At 38.7% G+C, this 19624-nt stretch overlaps 1 protein-coding gene and 1 pseudogene across 1 annotated transcript in view; both read right to left on the reverse strand.

Moving 5' to 3' along the window:
- Positions 1 to 39: 39 nt before the first annotated feature.
- LOC107519692 (tomoregulin-1) overlaps positions 40 to 19624 on the reverse strand; it is a 77563-nt gene continuing 57978 nt past the window's right edge. Inside the window, exons 8-10 of the mRNA XM_036238759.1 lie at positions 14603 to 14726; positions 4647 to 4805; positions 40 to 1160 (exon numbers count right to left, since the gene is read on the reverse strand). Coding sequence (XP_036094652.1) covers positions 1076 to 1160; positions 4647 to 4805; positions 14603 to 14726 — 368 coding nt within the window. The 3' untranslated portion in view covers positions 40 to 1075. The remainder of the gene's footprint in view (positions 1161 to 4646; positions 4806 to 14602; positions 14727 to 19624) is intronic.
- Positions 4824 to 12570, reverse strand: LOC107519669 (annotated as a pseudogene).

Genomic DNA, 19624 nt, shown 5'->3' on the forward strand with positions numbered 1-19624 from the left:
AAGAATGTAGTAAATAAACACACCAAAACAGAGACCATGTAGTGAAAACATTATATTATGACATGCTTTTCCAAATCAAATATTAAAATTAATATTTAATTTTGAACATATTCTTAAATTCTACATGCATACTTCTGAATATCTAAACTACACGTTAAACAGCTGAATACACTCTACTCACACTTCAGATCTTTAAACATCACTATCGATTAATATAGCTATTACTTACTACAGGATGAATTTAGATAGAGGTCTTAGGTAATTTTTAAGCTCACTTCAAGAGCACCAATCATTAACGATCATTTTTGTATTTTATTCACAAACACTGATACAATTTATTTATGTTAAAACAAGTATTTTCTTTAAAAATTATTGTGTATTAAAGTGGTTTAACTGATAGAGTAGGCTTTATTCCCATCTGTTTGTTAAACAAACTATTTCCACAATATCTAAATCTACTTTTCAGTGATCTCTGTTCCATCATTACTATCAGATACTTTTTTGAATTATCAGAATTATTTTTCAAAGAGAGGAATAATCAAATTCCAGTCCATACATCTTATAAATATTTTACATCTAACACACACGGCTTTACAGTTCATGCGATAGGCAGTGTCTAAAAAATCAGTTACTAAATCTCAAAAACATTTAAATGTTTATTTAAACACAGTGTCTTCTAAATTTTGTTTTGTAAGAAAAGTAATCTGTAAACATCTTTACCTTTAGTTCATGCTTGGTCATTTGCTGTGGTCATTGTGGAAGAAGTGGGTATGACTTTGTAACCATTTGTGAAGTGGTCCATCTTTGCAAAAATATTACATTCCATGGGTAAAGAACAAGTCTTAGAATTACCATGTGGTACAAATTTGTGAAATCAACTTTTGTATTTAAAAACAGAAAACAAACTCTACTAAACAGTCTGAAACTGTCGTAGCTGAATATTCTAAATACAAGCCAACAGTACTACACTAAAAATGTCCAAAAATAAGGCCTCTGAAATAAATATTTCCATTCTTTAAAAAAAGACATAATAAATGTACATCACATGGTCAGTGTAAATATAAAAGTCATCATTTTAAACCATTCTGGATGACGTATCTGAAGTAAAATGACCTAAGTTTTGCTTCTGTCGTCGTCCTCTATTATTTTTAGGGCATTTTCTGTTGAGTTAAAAAAGAAGAAGATAAGAAAATATCATTTTGTTTAGGATATTTCAAATGTTTCCAAAGTAGTGTACATTTCACACACAAAGCTAGCATGTCATCACATGAAAAGGAAACAAGATGCTATTTGATATAAGACAAGGTGAGGCCCAACAAATCAAATTGCCATCCTCTGGACAAAGCTGGAAGATGAGAGGGTTAGATACATGATGCAGGTATGGACAAAAGCAAAATTCATTTCTGGGGTCTCTACTGCTGACTTGCATCCCAAGAGGAATCCTCACTCTTCCCGTAGCCCGGCAAGCCCCCCACCACAGTGACTGATAACATATAAACCCGTGACAGTAGAGAAGAACATGGCCTACATACTTTCCTCCCGAGATGACAAGAACAGCTTAGAGGAAAGGAGAAATCAGGAAGAAATATGCTTATTTAACCTCCGATATGAATACATAGGAAATACCTAAAGATTGTAGACAATGACTCAAAAGAAGTCCTTCTACATCCCGCTTTGTGGGCAAACCACGAAACCCAATAAAGAACAGCCGTGCTGGGGATAAGTAAGGGCTATTCCTGGACTCTGTTCTCACTTTACCGTGCATGCCTCTCTACCGTGGTATAAATCTCATGGTGTTGTGGCTGCACTTGTACCTGCCCCATAGAATGCAAACATATGAGCTCTTACTATGCACAAAGCGCTGTGCTACACCACATGGAATAGAGAGACTGAGGTGACGCCTAACAATTCTGAGCTTGAGCTCTGCTAAAAACTAGCTGTGCAACCTCCTTTTCCTACATATAAAATATTAAGAGTTGGACCAACCTCGCCAGCAAGGAATTTATAAACTAATGAAATTAAATCTTGAGATGGTGAGTACTCCTACTCTAAAGTTCCATGGTTTTATTCAAAGAACATTGCTTTGCCTTGATTTAAAAGTGCTGATGGTAATAGTGCTGTTTTATACATTGTTTCTCACAAATTTTACCTAATTCTCATAAAAATACTTGGAGGGAAAAGTGCTGGAATGATGTCTATTTTAAAAATGGGGAAACTGGTCGAGAGGTCAAGCGACCTCTTTAACTGTCACTAATTTGTCATGACCTTGGAAAAGTCCCACCTTCCTGGGGCCATGGTTTTTCATCTATAAATTAAGGGCTCGGATGGTATTCAAGGTTCCTGCCAATCTGTTATTCTGAGTCTAAAAACATGAAAGAAGATTCCAAACCTAAAAGATGAAAAGTTTACTCATGCGGCCTTGTTAAGTGGGTCAGTGGGAACATCCTTTTTAAAGGAAGATTCCTCACATGTATAAGTGAACAGCTGTTCTGTAATGGACTGCGTGGGAGAGGCACTCCTTAAACATTCATAATTATCATATTCTAAATTCAAGACAGCAAGATATTCTAGGGGAGAAAATACCACAATAATAAGGCGGGCATCAAGGAAAGATCTATGATAAACTCAATGAGATGACCCTTCAGTCATGGAGACGGTGGGCGGTGAAAATACCGTAACACAGTTAATAATATCCTGTGATGTACAAAGGTCTGTGAAGACAGCAAATGGGTTTGGGGTACAAACTGCAGAGTACTAACTTGATGACTACCCATCAGGTCATTTTAATTTAGTACTTGAGGATTATAGCACACTGAGAACAGAAGCACAGAGCTGGATAAAAGGCTGGGTTGGGCTTTGTAAAAGGGCTTAACCATCTCTACGGTCTTGGGTAAGGTACTTCCCGTCCCAGGGCTTGTCTCCTCACTCCTCTAGAATGAAGGAGTTGAACTCATAAGTTGCATCTCGCTGACTCTAACATCCTTTAACCTTCTTAAAGACGGCACTACCACATGGCCTCAAAATCTTCCCTTACCTTCACCTTATTTCTTTCACCTTCCAAATCATTTATTACTCTACTCCTGCTTTACTCTAAGTATGTCCTAAATGGTCTCCCCGACCTCACATTTCCTTTCCTCCATTGATTTTTGCAAATGACCCTCAAATTAATGCTCTGAAAAAAATGTTTCATGTGAAATTCCTCCCCTGTTCAAAACCCTGAATTGCCACAAAACCAAGTGTGAGTCTTGCTCTCATGCAGTGGTCACACTTGGCAAATCTATTTCCCAACATGACACAACATGGACCTTCCACTTGATGGTTCAGTGAAAAGAAAAATGGTTTGGGAATCAGGCAGCACTGCATTCAGGCCCAGGGACTTCCACTTACTGGTGTGGATGAGCACACGCAAATGACCATACACAAATTCCTTAACCTCTGAGCCTATATTAAACAGCCACGGGCAGGCCTGCTGTTGTATGTTTTTTCTATCTCCTCTTTCTGCTGTCATTACTTTTTATATCATTACGTCCCTACTTTTAATTGACTGCCCAATTTTATACTCAATAGTCTTGCCTAAGGGCACATCTTCTGTTCTATGAAGTCCACTGACTTCAGTGCCTAAATTTTATAACAAATATCTGTTACTCAGAGAACAATTTTTTTTTTTATCATTTCTAGATTTATCATTTCAGCTCCAGATGGCTGAGACTCCTGGAGGTCTGGCTTCTATCCAGCCTTGGAGAGAAGAGCCATAAATCCATTGTGGCCTGCCAATATCTGCACTTGATGTACTCCAATCTCCTTCCCAGAATAATGCAGAAGAGTATACAGATGTTGTTTATGGGATTTCTAAACCAAACCTTAAAGGAGGTAAGGAAGAGGCAAGCAAGAAGAGACATGAGGCTGGAAAGAATAAAGACAATATGAACTCAATTTGCTTTGACTTTTCTCAGGTCCAGTTCAGTTCTGACTTAGATCTATTTCTACTCAGTATGGAAAATACCTGTTTTATGCCAAATGCACTCTAAGTAGCCTAATTTGGTGTTTTAGTTATGAGAAACTCCAATGGTTTTAGTTAAGATAGAGAATTTTAAAGCTGAATAGTTATGACTGTATTCCAGAAAATGAAATAATATTAAGACAATGATACAACAAGAAAAGTAGTTTTCTTTAACCTCTGGTTTCTTCCTTTCTTATTGTATTTACTATGAATAAAGTATATTCTTAGGGCATTAAACATCTTGCAGGGCTTAAAAACTTTCAACGTGGCTCTTCAGTGCATGTGTAGACTAATCTAAAAATTCTGCTACTAGTATTATTGTCCCTGAATGCAGTTCTCAGAACTACCACACAGTTCTAAGATCCCTGAATTCTTTTATGCCACGGAATATTCTCATGCTCTCTCTCTACCTGCAGCCTAGATAGATCTGTAACCCTGGAAATGAGTTCTTGCCCATCTTCTAAAGAAGCAAGATATGGAGAGGTCAGATCCACATGGAACGTCAATGAACTGATACTAGGATTTTTTTAATAGACTGGTGGACTTGAAGCCCCTACCAGTTTGAGTGTGTTTCAAGGTTCTTCTTTAATTTAACAGCTACCCATACCTCTGATTTAAAGTTATTATTTCTTAGGTCATCACCTACCTTGTTATGCACATGACAATTGCTACTATAATGGCGATCTGTACAGCTCCAATAATTGCTGCAATAAGAACATGAGTGAGCTTTTGCCTACTTGGCACTACATAGAGAATACTAAAGTCTGTCTTTTCACAGTGCTGTCCAGTGTAACCAGATTCACATCTGAAAAGGGAAAAAAAAAAAAGAAAGATTCCTGTGAGAATTACAAATTTCAATAATTCTAGATTTTAAAATTAAAAGATACAAAATAATAATTTTAAACAGGAATAGAAAATCAGGCACTCTCTCGCCATCTGAAAAAAACTGCCGTTTCTGTTATTTCCTTTCATCCTTTTTGATATGTCTATTTTACACATGCTTCTTTCCTCCATCATTATATCACAGTAAAGTTGCTCAATAGTCTTTATTACCTTCATTCAAAAATCGATGCATAATCTACTACTATTCAGTGGCTAAAATAGAGCTAACTTATTTATCCCTTGTTATAAATTCAGGAATAAATTATTTTTCATTTTTCACAATTATAAATTAGGTGTGGTGAATGTGTACTTTTTTCTTTTTCTTTTTTAACCATTTAACTTGCTTTAATGTTTCTTCATAAATGGTGAAAAATACTGAAGTACAGACAAGGAATAATCATAATGTTGTGGCCAACATTATAAATATGAAATTATAAATTTAAAACATTTTCTGGTTTAAAAAACAAATCTGGTTGTCAGTGCAGCTCTGTGGGGTCTCTGCATCGAACAGGGCCGGCCTCGGTGTTCCTGACGGTGCTCGTCTTTCTTATACATTTTTCCAGGTCCTCCATGCCCGCCTCTTCCTCCCATCTGTTCCATTAAAGGTCCAGGGGTACCCCCAGGGGCACCTCATCTTCCTCCACCAAAGCCACATCAGTCCATGCCCCGGCCATCACAGAAGCCACCTCTGTCTCCACCATGGCCACTTCTGAACATTCCACCAGGACCCGCCTTGGTCCATGAGGCCACCTCTTCCTCCCTGCATGCCACCGGGGCCACCTGTGCCTCGGTTACCACCTGGGGGTAGAAAGGGTGGCGGGAGGAAGCCTTCAGGCTTTGGGGCCTTACACTAGTTGCATTTTGTTCTCCAGGCGAGGTTCTGGCTTCCACACCCAGATTAGGGCACTGCCAGGCTCCAGCTCGGTGCTGAGTTTCCTCCTGCAGAGGAGTTGCCCCAGGAGCCTCAGGGACCTCTTGTGGGGAAGCCTCCTTTCTCCTCCATGACCCCCCATGCAACCCATGGGTCCCCTGGGACATCCTAGGGCCCTGGACTCTACAGAGCCGAGGTGGCATCTCCCCGCCCTCACGGGGCGGCGGGGGGGGGGGGCACATTCCCCCGCATGCTGCTCATTGGCAGCAGCTTCTAAGCAAGAGAAACTTTAAGTTTGATCCCTTGAAAATCTTTTCCATCAAACCAATCCACAGCAACCTTGGCAGTCAGTGGGTCTTTAAAAGACACTGTAGCATCACCTTTGGGCTTTCCTTGTCCAAGTAGATATGGATCATGGGATGTCTGGTTCTCTTGTTCATCTTAACAACTCCACACTGCTTAAAGAAGTCTGCCAGATCATCTAGAGTCACAATGTCATTTAATCCTTGCACATAAATTGCACTGTTGTCAAGAGTTTTCATCTGGATCAACAGATGGGCTAGATCAAGATCTGGTCCTTCGTCCATGGGTCCTCCAGGCTTATCCAAGCCACCTCACTCTCCAGTGCTGCCCATTCCACCGTGTCCTCCTCCCCGCCCACCTCGGCTCACGCCTCCGCCATCAAATCCTCCTCTTCCCCTGCCCCAGTTATCAGGGCCACTCACACTCCAGGTTCTCTCCTGGTCTGGAAAATCCTGCAGACTCCTGCCCATAAACACTCATGCTACTGGGGTGGTCCTGTCCGAATGAACTCTGCTGCCCGTAGCTGCTGCTCTCTTGGCTATGTTGACTTGGAGCCTGGCTGTAGGATCCAGTTTGCGGAAAGAAGGGATGACTGACTAGTGGGCAGCTGCTGCCCATAGCCACTTTGTTGTCCATAGCTGCTCAGCTGCCCATGGGTGTTCTGCTGTGAGAAACTGCACTGGTCATAGCTAGTCAGCTGTGTAGAGGAACAGCTGGTAGGAGGATAGGATGGTGGTGCCGTGACTGGCTGCACGCAGCGGCTCCCAGGTACCTGAGGATAACCGCAGTTACTCTGTCCATACCCCAGGCTGGCCTGGTTGTAAACCCATGTGCTAAACTGAGGCTGACTAGTCGCAGCAGATTTGTCACTATCCTGTGGTCCTGCAGGAGCAGTGGCTGCTGGCTGTTGCCCATAAGCCGAGCAAGCAGGCTGAGTGGCACATGCAGAATGAGCTGCATAGGAAGCCTGGGTGGTAGTTACCACAGTAGTAGTGGTATCATAAGCACCAGTGCCAGACCCCTGGACGAGCTGACTGGATGCCTGGGCAGGGGCAACTGAAGTAGTATAATCTGTGGGAGGCTCTGCATAAGACATTGCACTGGCTGCGTGCCCTTACGTCACAGGTCTGAGCCTGCGTATAGCTGACATCAGTGGGCTGTCCAGAGGTTCCATAACTTTGTTGCCCATATGCCTGGCTGGTCTGTGCACATCCTTGAGTGGACTGGGCCGTATGAGCACTATAGCCCTGCTGGGCTGCAGCTTGGCTACAGGTACTGAAAATCCATGGACGCCATTTTCTCTCCTTGTACTTTTCAATATTTAGTGTTATTCCTTAGGCTAGAAACTTGGAAATGAGATTACTGAATAAATAGGTATAAACATTTACAGTTCTTTGAACATAGTACCAAATTATATTCAAGACACCTTTCAGTGTACATAATGTAATCATTTAAGATGCAGGCAGGAGATGAAAATAAGTTATTAATGACAGAAATGGAGACAAGCAGTCAAGTAGGTGTTAATCTTAGAAATTATCTAATTCCAATTAAAAGTAAATTAAAAGGCAACAACATAAGCTGATAATAATAATACGATAGGAGAAAACATTTAAGATGTTTAACAGAAAATTTACAATTTTAACTGACAGAAGTACAATGTATAAATTAGCCAGCTTTCAGATGGAACTGATTAACAGAAGTGTAAGGATAGTGTATGTACTGATGTCCCACACTTCATTACCTGCCCCCCCCCCCCCAAAAAAGCCTTTTCATAAAGCATATGTAACAACAAAAAAACCTGCGGGCAGGGATGAAACAGGGGAAGCCAAGGATAACAGGAGTCCACCAATCTCATCCCTGAGGTTCCTATACGCCTGCCAGAAGGTTTCACACTGAGCTCGAAGTTCCCCAGCAAACAAAAAAAGAAAAGTAGTAAGGTAGATATATACACCATAGACTAAAATTGAGAACCCAGAAATACACTCAGACATCTACGGCCAACTGAGTTTTGACAAGGGTGGTAAGATAAAACAATGGGGGAAAAAACAATCTCTTCAACAAATAGTACTGGGACAACTGGACATCCACATACAAATAAAGGAAGTTGGACCTCTTCTTCACACCATATGCAAAAATTAACTCAAAATGGATCATAGGTCTAAATGTAAGAGCTAAAACCATGAAACTTAGAAAACAAAAGAAGTCTTCATAACTCTAGATTAGGCAATGATTTCATAGCCAGGATGCCAAAAGCATAAGCAGCAGGAACAAAAAACTTAAATTGAACTAAATTAAAATCTTTTGTGCGTAAGGACACCATCAAGAAGGTAAAAAGATAACTCAGAATGGGAGAAAAATTTTGCAAATTATATATATGATAAGAGACATATCTAGAATACATAAAAAACTGTAACAACTCATTAACAAAAGACCAAAAATATTACAAAATGGGCAAAAGATATGAACAGACATTTCTCCAAATAAGATATACAAATGGCAAATAAGCACACAAAAAGATAGCAGCATCATTAGTCATCGTGGAAATGTAAATCAAAACCACAGAAAGATACCACTTCATACTCAATAGAATGGCCAGAATCAATAAGTCGGAGAATAACAACCGTTGGCAAGGATACTGTAAGAAATATAAAACGGTGTAGCCGCTTCTGAAAATAACCTAGAATTTCCTCAAAAAGTTAAATATATAGTTACCATTTGGCCCAGAAATTCCATTCCTAGGCATTTACCCAAGTGAAATTAAAAGATATATCCATACAAAACCTGCAACCAATTATTCAGGGCAGCATTATTATTATTAGACAAAAAGTATAAACAATCCAAATAGTCATCAACTGGTGAGTTAAAAGATGTGGTATAAATACTTGAAACTAATTGAAATAAATACATTTTTTTCTAAAACTAATGTGGTATAATCCATTCAATGGAATGTTATTTAGCCGTAAAAAGGAATGAAGTACTGATACATGCCACAACACAGATAAACCTTGAAAACATGCTAAGTGAAAGAAGCCGAACACAGAAGACTACATATTATATGAATCCACTTAAATGAAACTTCTAGAATAGGTAAATCTAGAGAAAAAAAAGTAGATTAGTGGCTGTCTAAAACTGGGGAGGATGGGGAAATTTGGGAGTAATAGCTAAACGGAATGGAGCTTGTTCTTGGGGTGATGAAATGTTCTAAAATTGAGTGTGGTGATTGCAGCACTTTGCGAATATACTAAACACCGCCGGATTATTTAAAAAAAAAAAAGAAAAAAGAATGAAAGAAAAGAAAGTGATAAGATCGCTGACACAAAATACAATCTCCACGAAATAAAATCAAACCAGTTGTTCAAAAGAACCACAGTTACTATTGTTATTTAATTAAAGGGAACTTTATCTCACTGGTCCTCATTAAAAGGGCACCTTCTGATATAGAGAACATCACCCTCAACAACACAGTTACATTAAAGTCCCACAGAAGTTTTAAAATAATGTCTTTCATGGTAGGCTACTGGCCAAAACTCAAAGCTCAGTAAAATAAAAACAGTTCCACAGGGAGCTATAACAATGTCCTAGATTTGCAGCTCTCTGAGTTAAGCTTAATCCAAAGATTAAAATCAGAATATCGAAAAGAATGGATAAGCCTTATATCATTCAGGCAATCCTCCCTGGATATTATTTTCTGCAACTGAATTTGGGATATACTCTCTACATATCTAGAGTATTAACTTACAAGTTATTACTTCTTCATCTGCTGTTTATTAAAGGCAGAGCCAAGCATTTGGTACCCTACCCGCTATCCTTCATCCCACATATCCTTCACAGTAATCTCATTCACTCCGATTGCCTCAAGTGCCAATTCATTCACTTATCCATTTAACACATTTATTGAGCACCTGGCCTGTGCCTGGTACTGTAGGGAGCATTTGGGATACATCAGTGAACAAAATAGATACAGATCCCTGTCTGTTTGCCCTCTAGCTGGAAGAAAGAGGATCAATAAACATGAGAAGTTAATACATATTATTAACAGAGAGAAAATGAAGGGAAATTACAAGTGTCAGGTATGAGCCAGAAAGGGAGGATTGCAATTTTAAATAAGACAGTCAGGGTTGGACTCACTAAGAAGGTAACATGTGAGTAAAGATGTGAAGGGGGTGAGGGCATCTGCCACGTGGAAAACTGGGAGGAGAGCATATCGGGCAAAGGAAGTTAGTGCAAAGGCCCTGAGGTAGAAGCATGAGTGCATGGTGTCTCCAAGGAATAGCAAGTGTGTCTGAGCGGGCTAGACAATGGGGAGAGAAGCTGGGGACCAAGACAGAGGCGAAAGGGCCAAACTGTGTTGGGGTTCTGCACTCAGTGAGATGGAGGAGCGAGCCACTGAAAGGGTTTTAGCAGAGGAATGACATGAATTGACCTTTATTTTTAAATAAAGGCCAGCTGCTGTGCTGAATATTGACCATGGGATACAATCAGGGAGGCTATTGCAATAATTCCAGAGAGAAAAAATGATGGCCTGGACTAAGAAGAAGAGAAGTGGCAATGGTGAGAAGTAATCAAACTCTGGATATATTCCGGAACAGAGCTAGTAGGATTTCCCAACTGACTGGATATGGGGAATGAGAGAAGTCAAAGATGTATCAGAGGTATTTTGACTGAGCAAATGAAAAGATGGATTTGGCATGAACTGAGATGGAAAAGGCTGAAGGTGAAGCAGGTTGAGGGGAGGGGGATTCAGATCAGGAGATCAGCTTAGGTCCTGCTGAACCTGACATGTTGGACATCCATGTGAAAATGTTAAGGAGGGAGAGGGATCAATAAGTCACACTGAGGAGAGGTCTGGGACTTAAATTAGAAGTCAGCAGCATTCGTCATGTAAAACCCTGAGACTGGATGGAATCACTACAGAAGAGGAGCAGGAATGCACCTGGTTCACGCCAACCATAAATGGTCAGGGAGCAAAAGAGGACCAGCCAAAAAGACCTAAAGGAATGGCCAGTGAGGTAGAAGAAAACCGAGAGAGAGAGAAATCACTGAAGCCCAGTGAAGCATGTGTATGGCACAGGAGGGATCCATCGTGTCAGATGCTACTGGATCCTTCAAAAGAAATTTAAAACTAGGAACTGACCACTGAATTTAGCAACAAAAACATTCTCAGTGAAGTGTTGAGGACAAAAGCTTACCTACTGGGTAGCTTCAAGAGAGCTAAGAAATGAGGAACTAAAGAAGAGTAGACAACTCACATGAGTTCTTCTACAAAGGAAAGAAATGGACAGTAACTGGTGGGAATAAGAACGTGGGGTTTTTTTTTTTGCAAGATAGAAGAAATAAAAATGTATTTATAAATATATGTAAAAATATATTTATACATTTATATATGATATGAAGAAAAGAAGAAGTAACAGTAGGTGATAGTGAAAAGCATATGGAAGTTCTCTACATATTGCTTCAGTTTTCTCAGAGGACGTAGAAACGAGATCGTCAGCCAAGAGTAGTGAGGATGAGAGAGGAGGTACTGACAATCGGAAAAGAGGGGTGAAGGTATAAAGCAGACACCTAGGCAAGGAGGAGAACGAATGGACCACAGTTACAGAATGACTGCCTGGCAGCATGTAGGTTCCGCTTTGACTATAAACATCAGTGACACGAGTTAAGCTGGTGGTTTGCTTTTCAACAATAGCCATGTTCGGCTGTATGGGTAGAGGAATGCAGTAGATGGGAGGTTGGAATAGGCCAGGATTATAGTTTTGTCAAGTGAGTGGGATGAAGCAAGGGACTATAATGACTGACCATGGAATTAAAGCTGAACAAGGCAGGGATGAGGCCGGGCAGGGGGTGAGGGACGCTGAAAGGTTATAGGATCAATAAATTGGAGGCCTACAGGGGTGGAAGGACCGCAGGGTAGGAACTAGAATAAATATGCTAGAGATGAAATGATTCCTGAATGGATGTCTTCAACCAACATCCGTCTCATGAGTCCTAAAACCAATATATAACCAGTAGTCTACTAGACAGCCATAAGTGGATACCCCACAGGCACCTGAAATCAAGCATATTAAACCGAACACATCATTCCCCACCAAAATCTCTTCTTTCTTCCCGTTGTATTTCCTCACTCAATTTTGCCTTAGTCCAGGAAACTCTCTTGGTTCTTCCTCCCCACTACACTCCACCAACCTCCACATTCCCATTCTCACACTCAACTGGTCACCAAAACCTATGGATTCCACCACCTTACTGTCTCTCTGCAATGTATCTACTTATCTCAGTCCCACTACAACTCCTTCACTGAGTTCAGGCTCTCACTTCTTACTAATACATAGTCTCATAACTTTCAGTCTCCTAATCCATTTTCCACAAAGCCAGCAGAGTGGCTTTCAGATCTGATCACATCTTTCTTACTTAAATCCTTAAATGGCTCCTCACTGCCTTTAAAATAAAGGACAAGTTCCTGGGCTCGCACAAATGGTCCTGTAAGACCAGCCCCTCCTCCCATAATGTCCCCCATCTCCTTGAGCAGTCCCAAATCATCTCATGTATATCTATATAATAGCATGTTTCATAATACATTTTAATTGCTAATTACTCACCAATCTCTTCTACCAGCCTGCATGTTTTTTTCGAAGCAGTTTCCCTGGATCCCTGACACATTCAAATTTGAAACCCCAGTGCCAGGCAAAATTTGTTACAAAGCAAACAATAACAAACCAACAAACGGAATAATGCTAGAAGACTTTAACCAAATAATAGGGCTGTGGCTAAGTTTGTCCATCCCTGCCCGTTTACTGTGGCCCAAATATACCCACCTACTAGTGAAAATGCATGTAATGTTATTTATTCTTGGAGATACTGTAAATACTCAAATGAAAGAAAAAGGTCAAGTGCTTTTTAGGGGTTATAAGTATGCAGAAAGAGATTTTTTAAGAAACACCTCTGGTCTGGAAAAAAGGGAAAAGTTAATTATTATCACATGTCACTCAAAAAAAGTGTTACTGAGTAGCTGCTGGGCTAGGTTCTTTGCTAGGCATGGGGCAGAGTCCCTAATCTAATGGTGAGTATGGTCTAATAACATCACTATTTATTAAATACATACTGTGTTTCAGGCATCGTGCTAAGCACCTGACATATTATCTCACTTAATTTTACCAACGGTAGGAAGTGCTATTATTATTATAATTTTAGAAATTAGGAAAACAAGGCTTAGAAATTTTAAGTAACTTCCAAAAGGTATAGCCAATAATTGGCCCATCTGGTGTATCTGATTCTAATGCTTTTAACCACTGTACTATTCAATCCTCTTTCTGTCAATTGCTAAAATACTAAAAGCGACCTGGTTATCACTTCATTATCAGGACATCAAACTCTCTTATTCCTCACTTAGGTATCTTAAAAGATGTCCCATCCTAACAGGACAATACAATCTGAACTATCAAGATATGTATGCCACAGTGAGACACTCAAGGAATCCATTGTAAGATTTTGTTTTAAAACTGGTCTAATGTTATACATCAATTATATCTCAATTTTAAGTAATTCATTTTTAAAACTGGCCTGTTCTTGTCTGTGTAGCTGTATTTTTTAAATTTCAGGGACGCGGTGGGGAAGCTAGGCTCTTTCAAAGACCAGGAGAACTTTCAATCAGGAAAAATTCTTAAAGCTTACATTTAATGAATAACTATTTAATAGTTTTGTGTGTTTTGTTTTGTTTTTTAATCAAGAGGAAAATGAAAGAGTCAGAAAGGGGCTAGAGAAGTAAAAGGAAGGCAACCGGATTTCAAACAGCCTCTTCTACCTCTCAGAGAGAAAGATTCACTGGTTTCTAAGTTGATAGAACAAAATAAAGAGTATATGTCTCCATGTTTTGATGTTTTGACAAACTGAAAGAGGCAGGAGTGGGCAGAATAACAGCAATCTCCCCTTGTCTATGGAAACTGTACCTGCCTAACAGACCAACCTGAGGGAGAGGAGTTGTACTATCAGTAAGAAGTATCGTCAGTAGACAGAATAGCAAAAAGCACTAAGGTCATTAGGTTGAGTATCAGGAAATCAGCTCTAGTTTTGCCCCTGCTCTATTTCCAACTCATTCCTGACCTTAAACAAGTCACATAAACTCTCTGGAATCAGACAGGTTTACACCTTTTCCATTTCTATCTCGCACATCACACCTGGTTCTACATCCTTATCCTCTTATTTTTAGAAATCTATTCTAGTATATAATTCGAGTTACATGTTCTCTGTTCTTAACACATTCTTTAGTCCCTCAACCACTCTGTAACAGATTGCCCAAAAACCAAAATAGTGTTGAAATATGGCATATTTATTTTTATATTTAAAAATATGTTCTATTAAAAATGTTAATTCCATATTCTCAAATCCCTAATATATAGTTTTTGCAGATTATTTGCCAATTTTTTCCAAATGATGCTAATTAATTTTTTTTACCTCTCTACTACAGATAAACACTACATTTAGTCCATATGTCAGAGCAGCGACCACTGATGAAAAAATGTATCACCTCTGATCTGGAGGTACTGACTTACCTGCAAGAAGCCTTCTGAGTAGCATAGATAAATTCGCATTTTCCATGGATGCAGTAACCATTGAGGTTTTCAGGGCAAGGCATGTGGTTTCCAATATAAACATCTTCTCTTTGATCACTAGCATCTTAAAAGAATATAAACCAGGTCAGTAAGCAGTGAAATGCAAATTGAGAAAGAAATATGGACTTTTCAAAGGTTCTGAGACAACAAATAAATTCACTACCCTGCTGGGTAATTTGGAAAGGAAATTTATCAGATAGGGGCCCGAATAAGAAAGAATCAAGGTCCCATTATGCTACAAACAAAGCAGGTAGATTGTTTAGACTTCTAAGCATCTGCAAATATTTGCAGGATGTGACCACTATGAGCTACTGCTGTTTAAAAACAATCTGCTAAAAATTAAAAAAAAAAAAACTAAACATTTTTGTTAAAGAAATAAATGCTAGTTCTAGAAGAAAGCTCACCTCTGTGACAGAGAGATGATATATATATAACATTGGCATTTGGAGGATTGACTTACTCTCATCGTTTACCTGGGGGCTATGAAATTGAGGCCAAAAAACACTGGAATGGTCGAGAGCAAGGTATGGTATGCTGAAATTTTAGGATGAAAGGATTATCTTTGGAATGAAAACTAACAAGGATACCAATTTTTTTCCAAATGAGAATAGCTTTGCTATTCTTTTTACATAGTTTTTCTTAGTATACGCTAATGTAAAAAAATTCAAATAATATAGAGGACAGAAAAAAAATTTAAATCACCTGAGATCCCTCTATCCAAAGAAAACCACTGTAAACATACTGATGTACATCTGTTCAGACTTAGGTACATTGATTTGAACTGAACAGAGTTGAAGTGAAGAAAATGCAAGTGTAGTGAATAATTCCACTGTCAGAAATGGGAAGAGGGTCAGGAAGGAAAGACAGAAAGGGACAGGAAAGATGAAGAAGACATAGGGACCCAGTGTTCAAAATCGGTCAGAATCATTCATTCATTCTCTCTCTATCCTTCTCTGTCTCTCTCTCTCACATACTATGCACATACTCGTTCACACACTTTGGAATGGATTTTTGTCCTTTTCTTTCTGGCATGTACACAAACACATTAATCCTCAACTGTACGGTCACAGAGCTCTCTAACGTTTACAGGCCTGTGCATGTGTGGGAAAAATTCCCAGGCCTCCTGCTGTTTCGATCTACAGTTCCATTTACAGATTCTGTGCATTAGCAGCTGCGTGACCTTGAACATACCGCTCTCTAAGCCTGAGATTCCATAACTGTAAAATTAGGTGGTTTTGAGAGGATTATGTGAGATAATACATGCACAGGAGCACTGAAACAACCAGCTAACACATCATGTAACAGCGAGGACTTATCTCCCCAAAATACAAATAAATTGTGCTAATATAATGAAGAATGTTAATGGAAACAAAAAAAGGAATGAAATAGGAGGCTCTGTGTGTGTGTGTGTGTCATGTATGTACATGTGTAAGCGTGTATGTAAAAGGAGAAGAGCAAGGGAGGAGTGGGTACAAAGGTGTCAAGTGGTGGGAGGACTGAGAAGTAAAAATGTAGATTCCCCCCCCAGATCAAAATTTACATATAAAAAGGAAAAATTTTAATAATCATTAACCTCATTGACAGGATAACTAAAGCAGAAATTATGTCATCCCTAACAAGACCAAACCGATGCCATTTTACTTCAAAATTTATGTATTTATATTGTACTAATTTATGCCTAGGAAAAAAACGATGCTAGAATTTAAGAACTCAAACATGTAAATTCTCAATTTTAAGGATATCTCTATTTTGTGACCTTGTTCAAATCACTTCTAACGGAGTTAAATGAGATCAGCATTATCCAACAGAAGTATAATATGAGACATATATGTAATTTTTACATTTTCTAGTAACCATATTTTATAAAAGTAAAAATAGGTGAATTAATTTTAATCATATATTTTATTTAACCCAATATATCAAATAAAGATCATTTCAACATATAATCAATATTAATTTAAAAATTGGTATTTTATACTTTTTTCTTAAATAAGTCTTCAAAATCCAGTGAGCACTTTACACTCACAACACATCTCAATTCAGACTCATCACATTTCAAGTATTCAATATCCACATGCAGCTAGTCGCTACCACACTGGGCAACACAGAATAGCTGACTTATTCATTTATCATTTATTGATCATCTTCCATATAATATGCAAGGCGCTCTGCTAGGTGCTGGCGATAGAAAAATAATTAAGACATATCCTGTCATCGAAGTGCTTAGAAGGCCTCCTCCAGCTCCCAAACTGTAATTCTGCCATGACAGAAGAAATCAAGCCCTCCTTTGGGCTGCTATGCTCCTGAACACCTACAAGTCTATTACAATATTCATGAGACTATTGTCTTGTAACTATCTGGGTTTTTTAAACAGTATCTACCATGAGACTATGAGCTCCTTTGAGAATCTAGACGTTTGTATTATTCATTTCTGTATGACTCCTAACACTTAGAATGCAGTGCTTTCCTTGCTATGGTTTCAAGCTCAAAGTGCTATTCAATGTTTGCAATTAAGCCATAGTGACTTAAGGAATGAAACTGTCTCCCACAGCACTCATCCTGCAACTTCTCAGAACATAGTACTTTCCTGGTGTGATACACCATGAAGTATATAATAATGGGACTGCAGAGACTGAGGTTATGTACCAACCTATAAAAATAAAGTCCTATAATGTGCTTAACAATAGGACTGTATAGGTCTCTAGAGGCTGTGATAATGTACTAATCTAACATAAGAAAGTTCTATAAACAGCAGGAAATTTCAAGAATGATGCAAAGCTAAAAGCTATCAGAGAATTCAGCTACATGACAGCAATAAGGAAAAGGTAACTAATTGAAGAACAGGGTTTTGAGAAATTAATAGACAAAGTATGGTACCAACAGCTCTTACTGAATGAATTAATAAAAGAGTGTGGAAGAATGTGGCATCAAGCTCTAAACAAAGCAAAGTCATATAAAACATGGACATGTCAAAAAAGACTATGAAGTCTGTGGCTGTCACAGAATCCAAATTCAGTCGTCTTCTCAACACCAACACTATTCATTCCATTATACTTGCATACTATTTCTGTGCACAGCCATATGCTCAGCAAAGCTACAGAAAAAATATTTTTTTAAAAGCATACATGGTATCTGCCCTTCAGAGGCTTATAATCAATTTAGGAAATCAACGTACACATGAAAAGCTGAATAATACAAGGAAAGGGGTTCGCCATGGCAGTTTATAATTAAATGTCAAAAGGTTTTACAATATTAGGTGCTATGAAGTCCAAGTTGAAAGGACAACTAGCTTTATTTTCTTTTATTTATTTATTTATTTGGACAACTCACTTTAGAAGACATTAAGAAAGGATTCATAGAAAAGGTAGGACTTAAACTAGGTCTCAAAGCATAGATAGATTTAGATAGAGGAATAACAGAAATCAAAGGGAAGGCAGTAGATGAACCTACAAAGATGAACCCCCATTCTGATGGGGGAACAGTATGAGTCAAAGTTGGAAAAATAAGGTGAAATAAGATTATGGAAAAACTTTAACTCCAGGTGAGAAATGTTCTCTTAATCATATGGGCAAGAAAGACCCTAGAGGCCTTCTAGCTGGAGAGCAACACAATGACAACCACGTTTTACATAAAAAATTGAGAGTGGTTGCCTATCACTGGTGATTAGGGGGATGGGGAGTGACTGCTAATGGGTGTGAGGTTTCTTTTGGGGCTAACAAAAACAATCTAAAATTAGATTATGGTGATGCTTGTGCAACTCTTGTAAATGTACTAAAAACACACTGAATTATACTTTAACATAATGGTTTGTAAAGACTTAAAAAGCTGTTGAAAAGACTGGATAGCAACATGTTAGATATAGGGGCAGGAGAACCAGAAAGACCGGGTGACCAATTAGGTTACTACATAATCCAAACTTGTGACAAAGAAAAGCTAAGGTCAGAGCTCAGCAGTAGGAATAGATATTAGAGATGCAGAAAAAATAAACATGGCTTGAAGATACTTTTGAAAAGCACTCAAAAACTCGGATCTGGAAGGGCCCTTGGAGGCCACCTGGTCTGATAAAAGAATCCTTTTAGTATTAACCCCCAAATCCTCTTTCTCCTTCAACACTTCCAGAGGTAAGAAACTCAACATAATACAGTTAATTCCAATATTGTCAAATTTTCCATATGTTAAATGAAATATCTTTCTTCAACTTTGCATATATTTTCCCATGTCTATCCACCCCCTGAGTCATGGCCCACCGATTTTTTTTTCTTAAGGTCACACTTCCCCAGGCCCATCCTTTAGATAGTTTGCAACAATCATCTTTAAGAGTGGTGCCCAGCACTAACTCTAGTACATTTAAGCATTTAGTAGAAGAGAACTGCCCCCTTTATTGAAGATGCTCTTAATACAGAATTATATAAAATGACTCTGCTCCAAGATATACAAATGGTCAATAAACACAAGAAAAGATGTTCAACATCACTAATTATTAGAAAAATGCAAATCAAAACTACAAGATAGTACCTCACCCCTTAGGTGCTATCCAAAAACCAGAAAATTACAAGTGTTTGCAAGGATGTGGAGAAATCAAAAGCCTTGCAGGCTGTGGGCAAGAATGTGTAATGATACAGTCACTGTGGAAAAGAGTATGGTGTTCCCTCAAAAAATTAAAAACAGAATTTCCATATGACTCAGCAATTCCACCTCTGGGTATATACTCAAATGAACTGAAAGCAGGGTCTCAAAGAAACAGCTATAAACCCACATTCGTAGCAGCATTGTTCACAGTAGCAAAAACGTGGGAGCAACCCAAGTGTCCATCAATAGATGAATGGATAAACAAAATGTGGTATATACAATGGAATATTATTTAGCCTTAAAAAGGAAGGAAATTCTGACATAAGCTACAAGATGGAGAAACCTTGAGTGCATTATGTTAACTGAAATAAGTTACAAAAAGACAAACACTGC

The sequence above is a fragment of the Rousettus aegyptiacus genome, unplaced genomic scaffold (assembly GCF_014176215.1).
Source record: "Rousettus aegyptiacus isolate mRouAeg1 unplaced genomic scaffold, mRouAeg1.p scaffold_m13_p_3, whole genome shotgun sequence".
In the NCBI taxonomy this organism is placed as follows: Eukaryota; Metazoa; Chordata; class Mammalia; order Chiroptera; family Pteropodidae; genus Rousettus; species Rousettus aegyptiacus.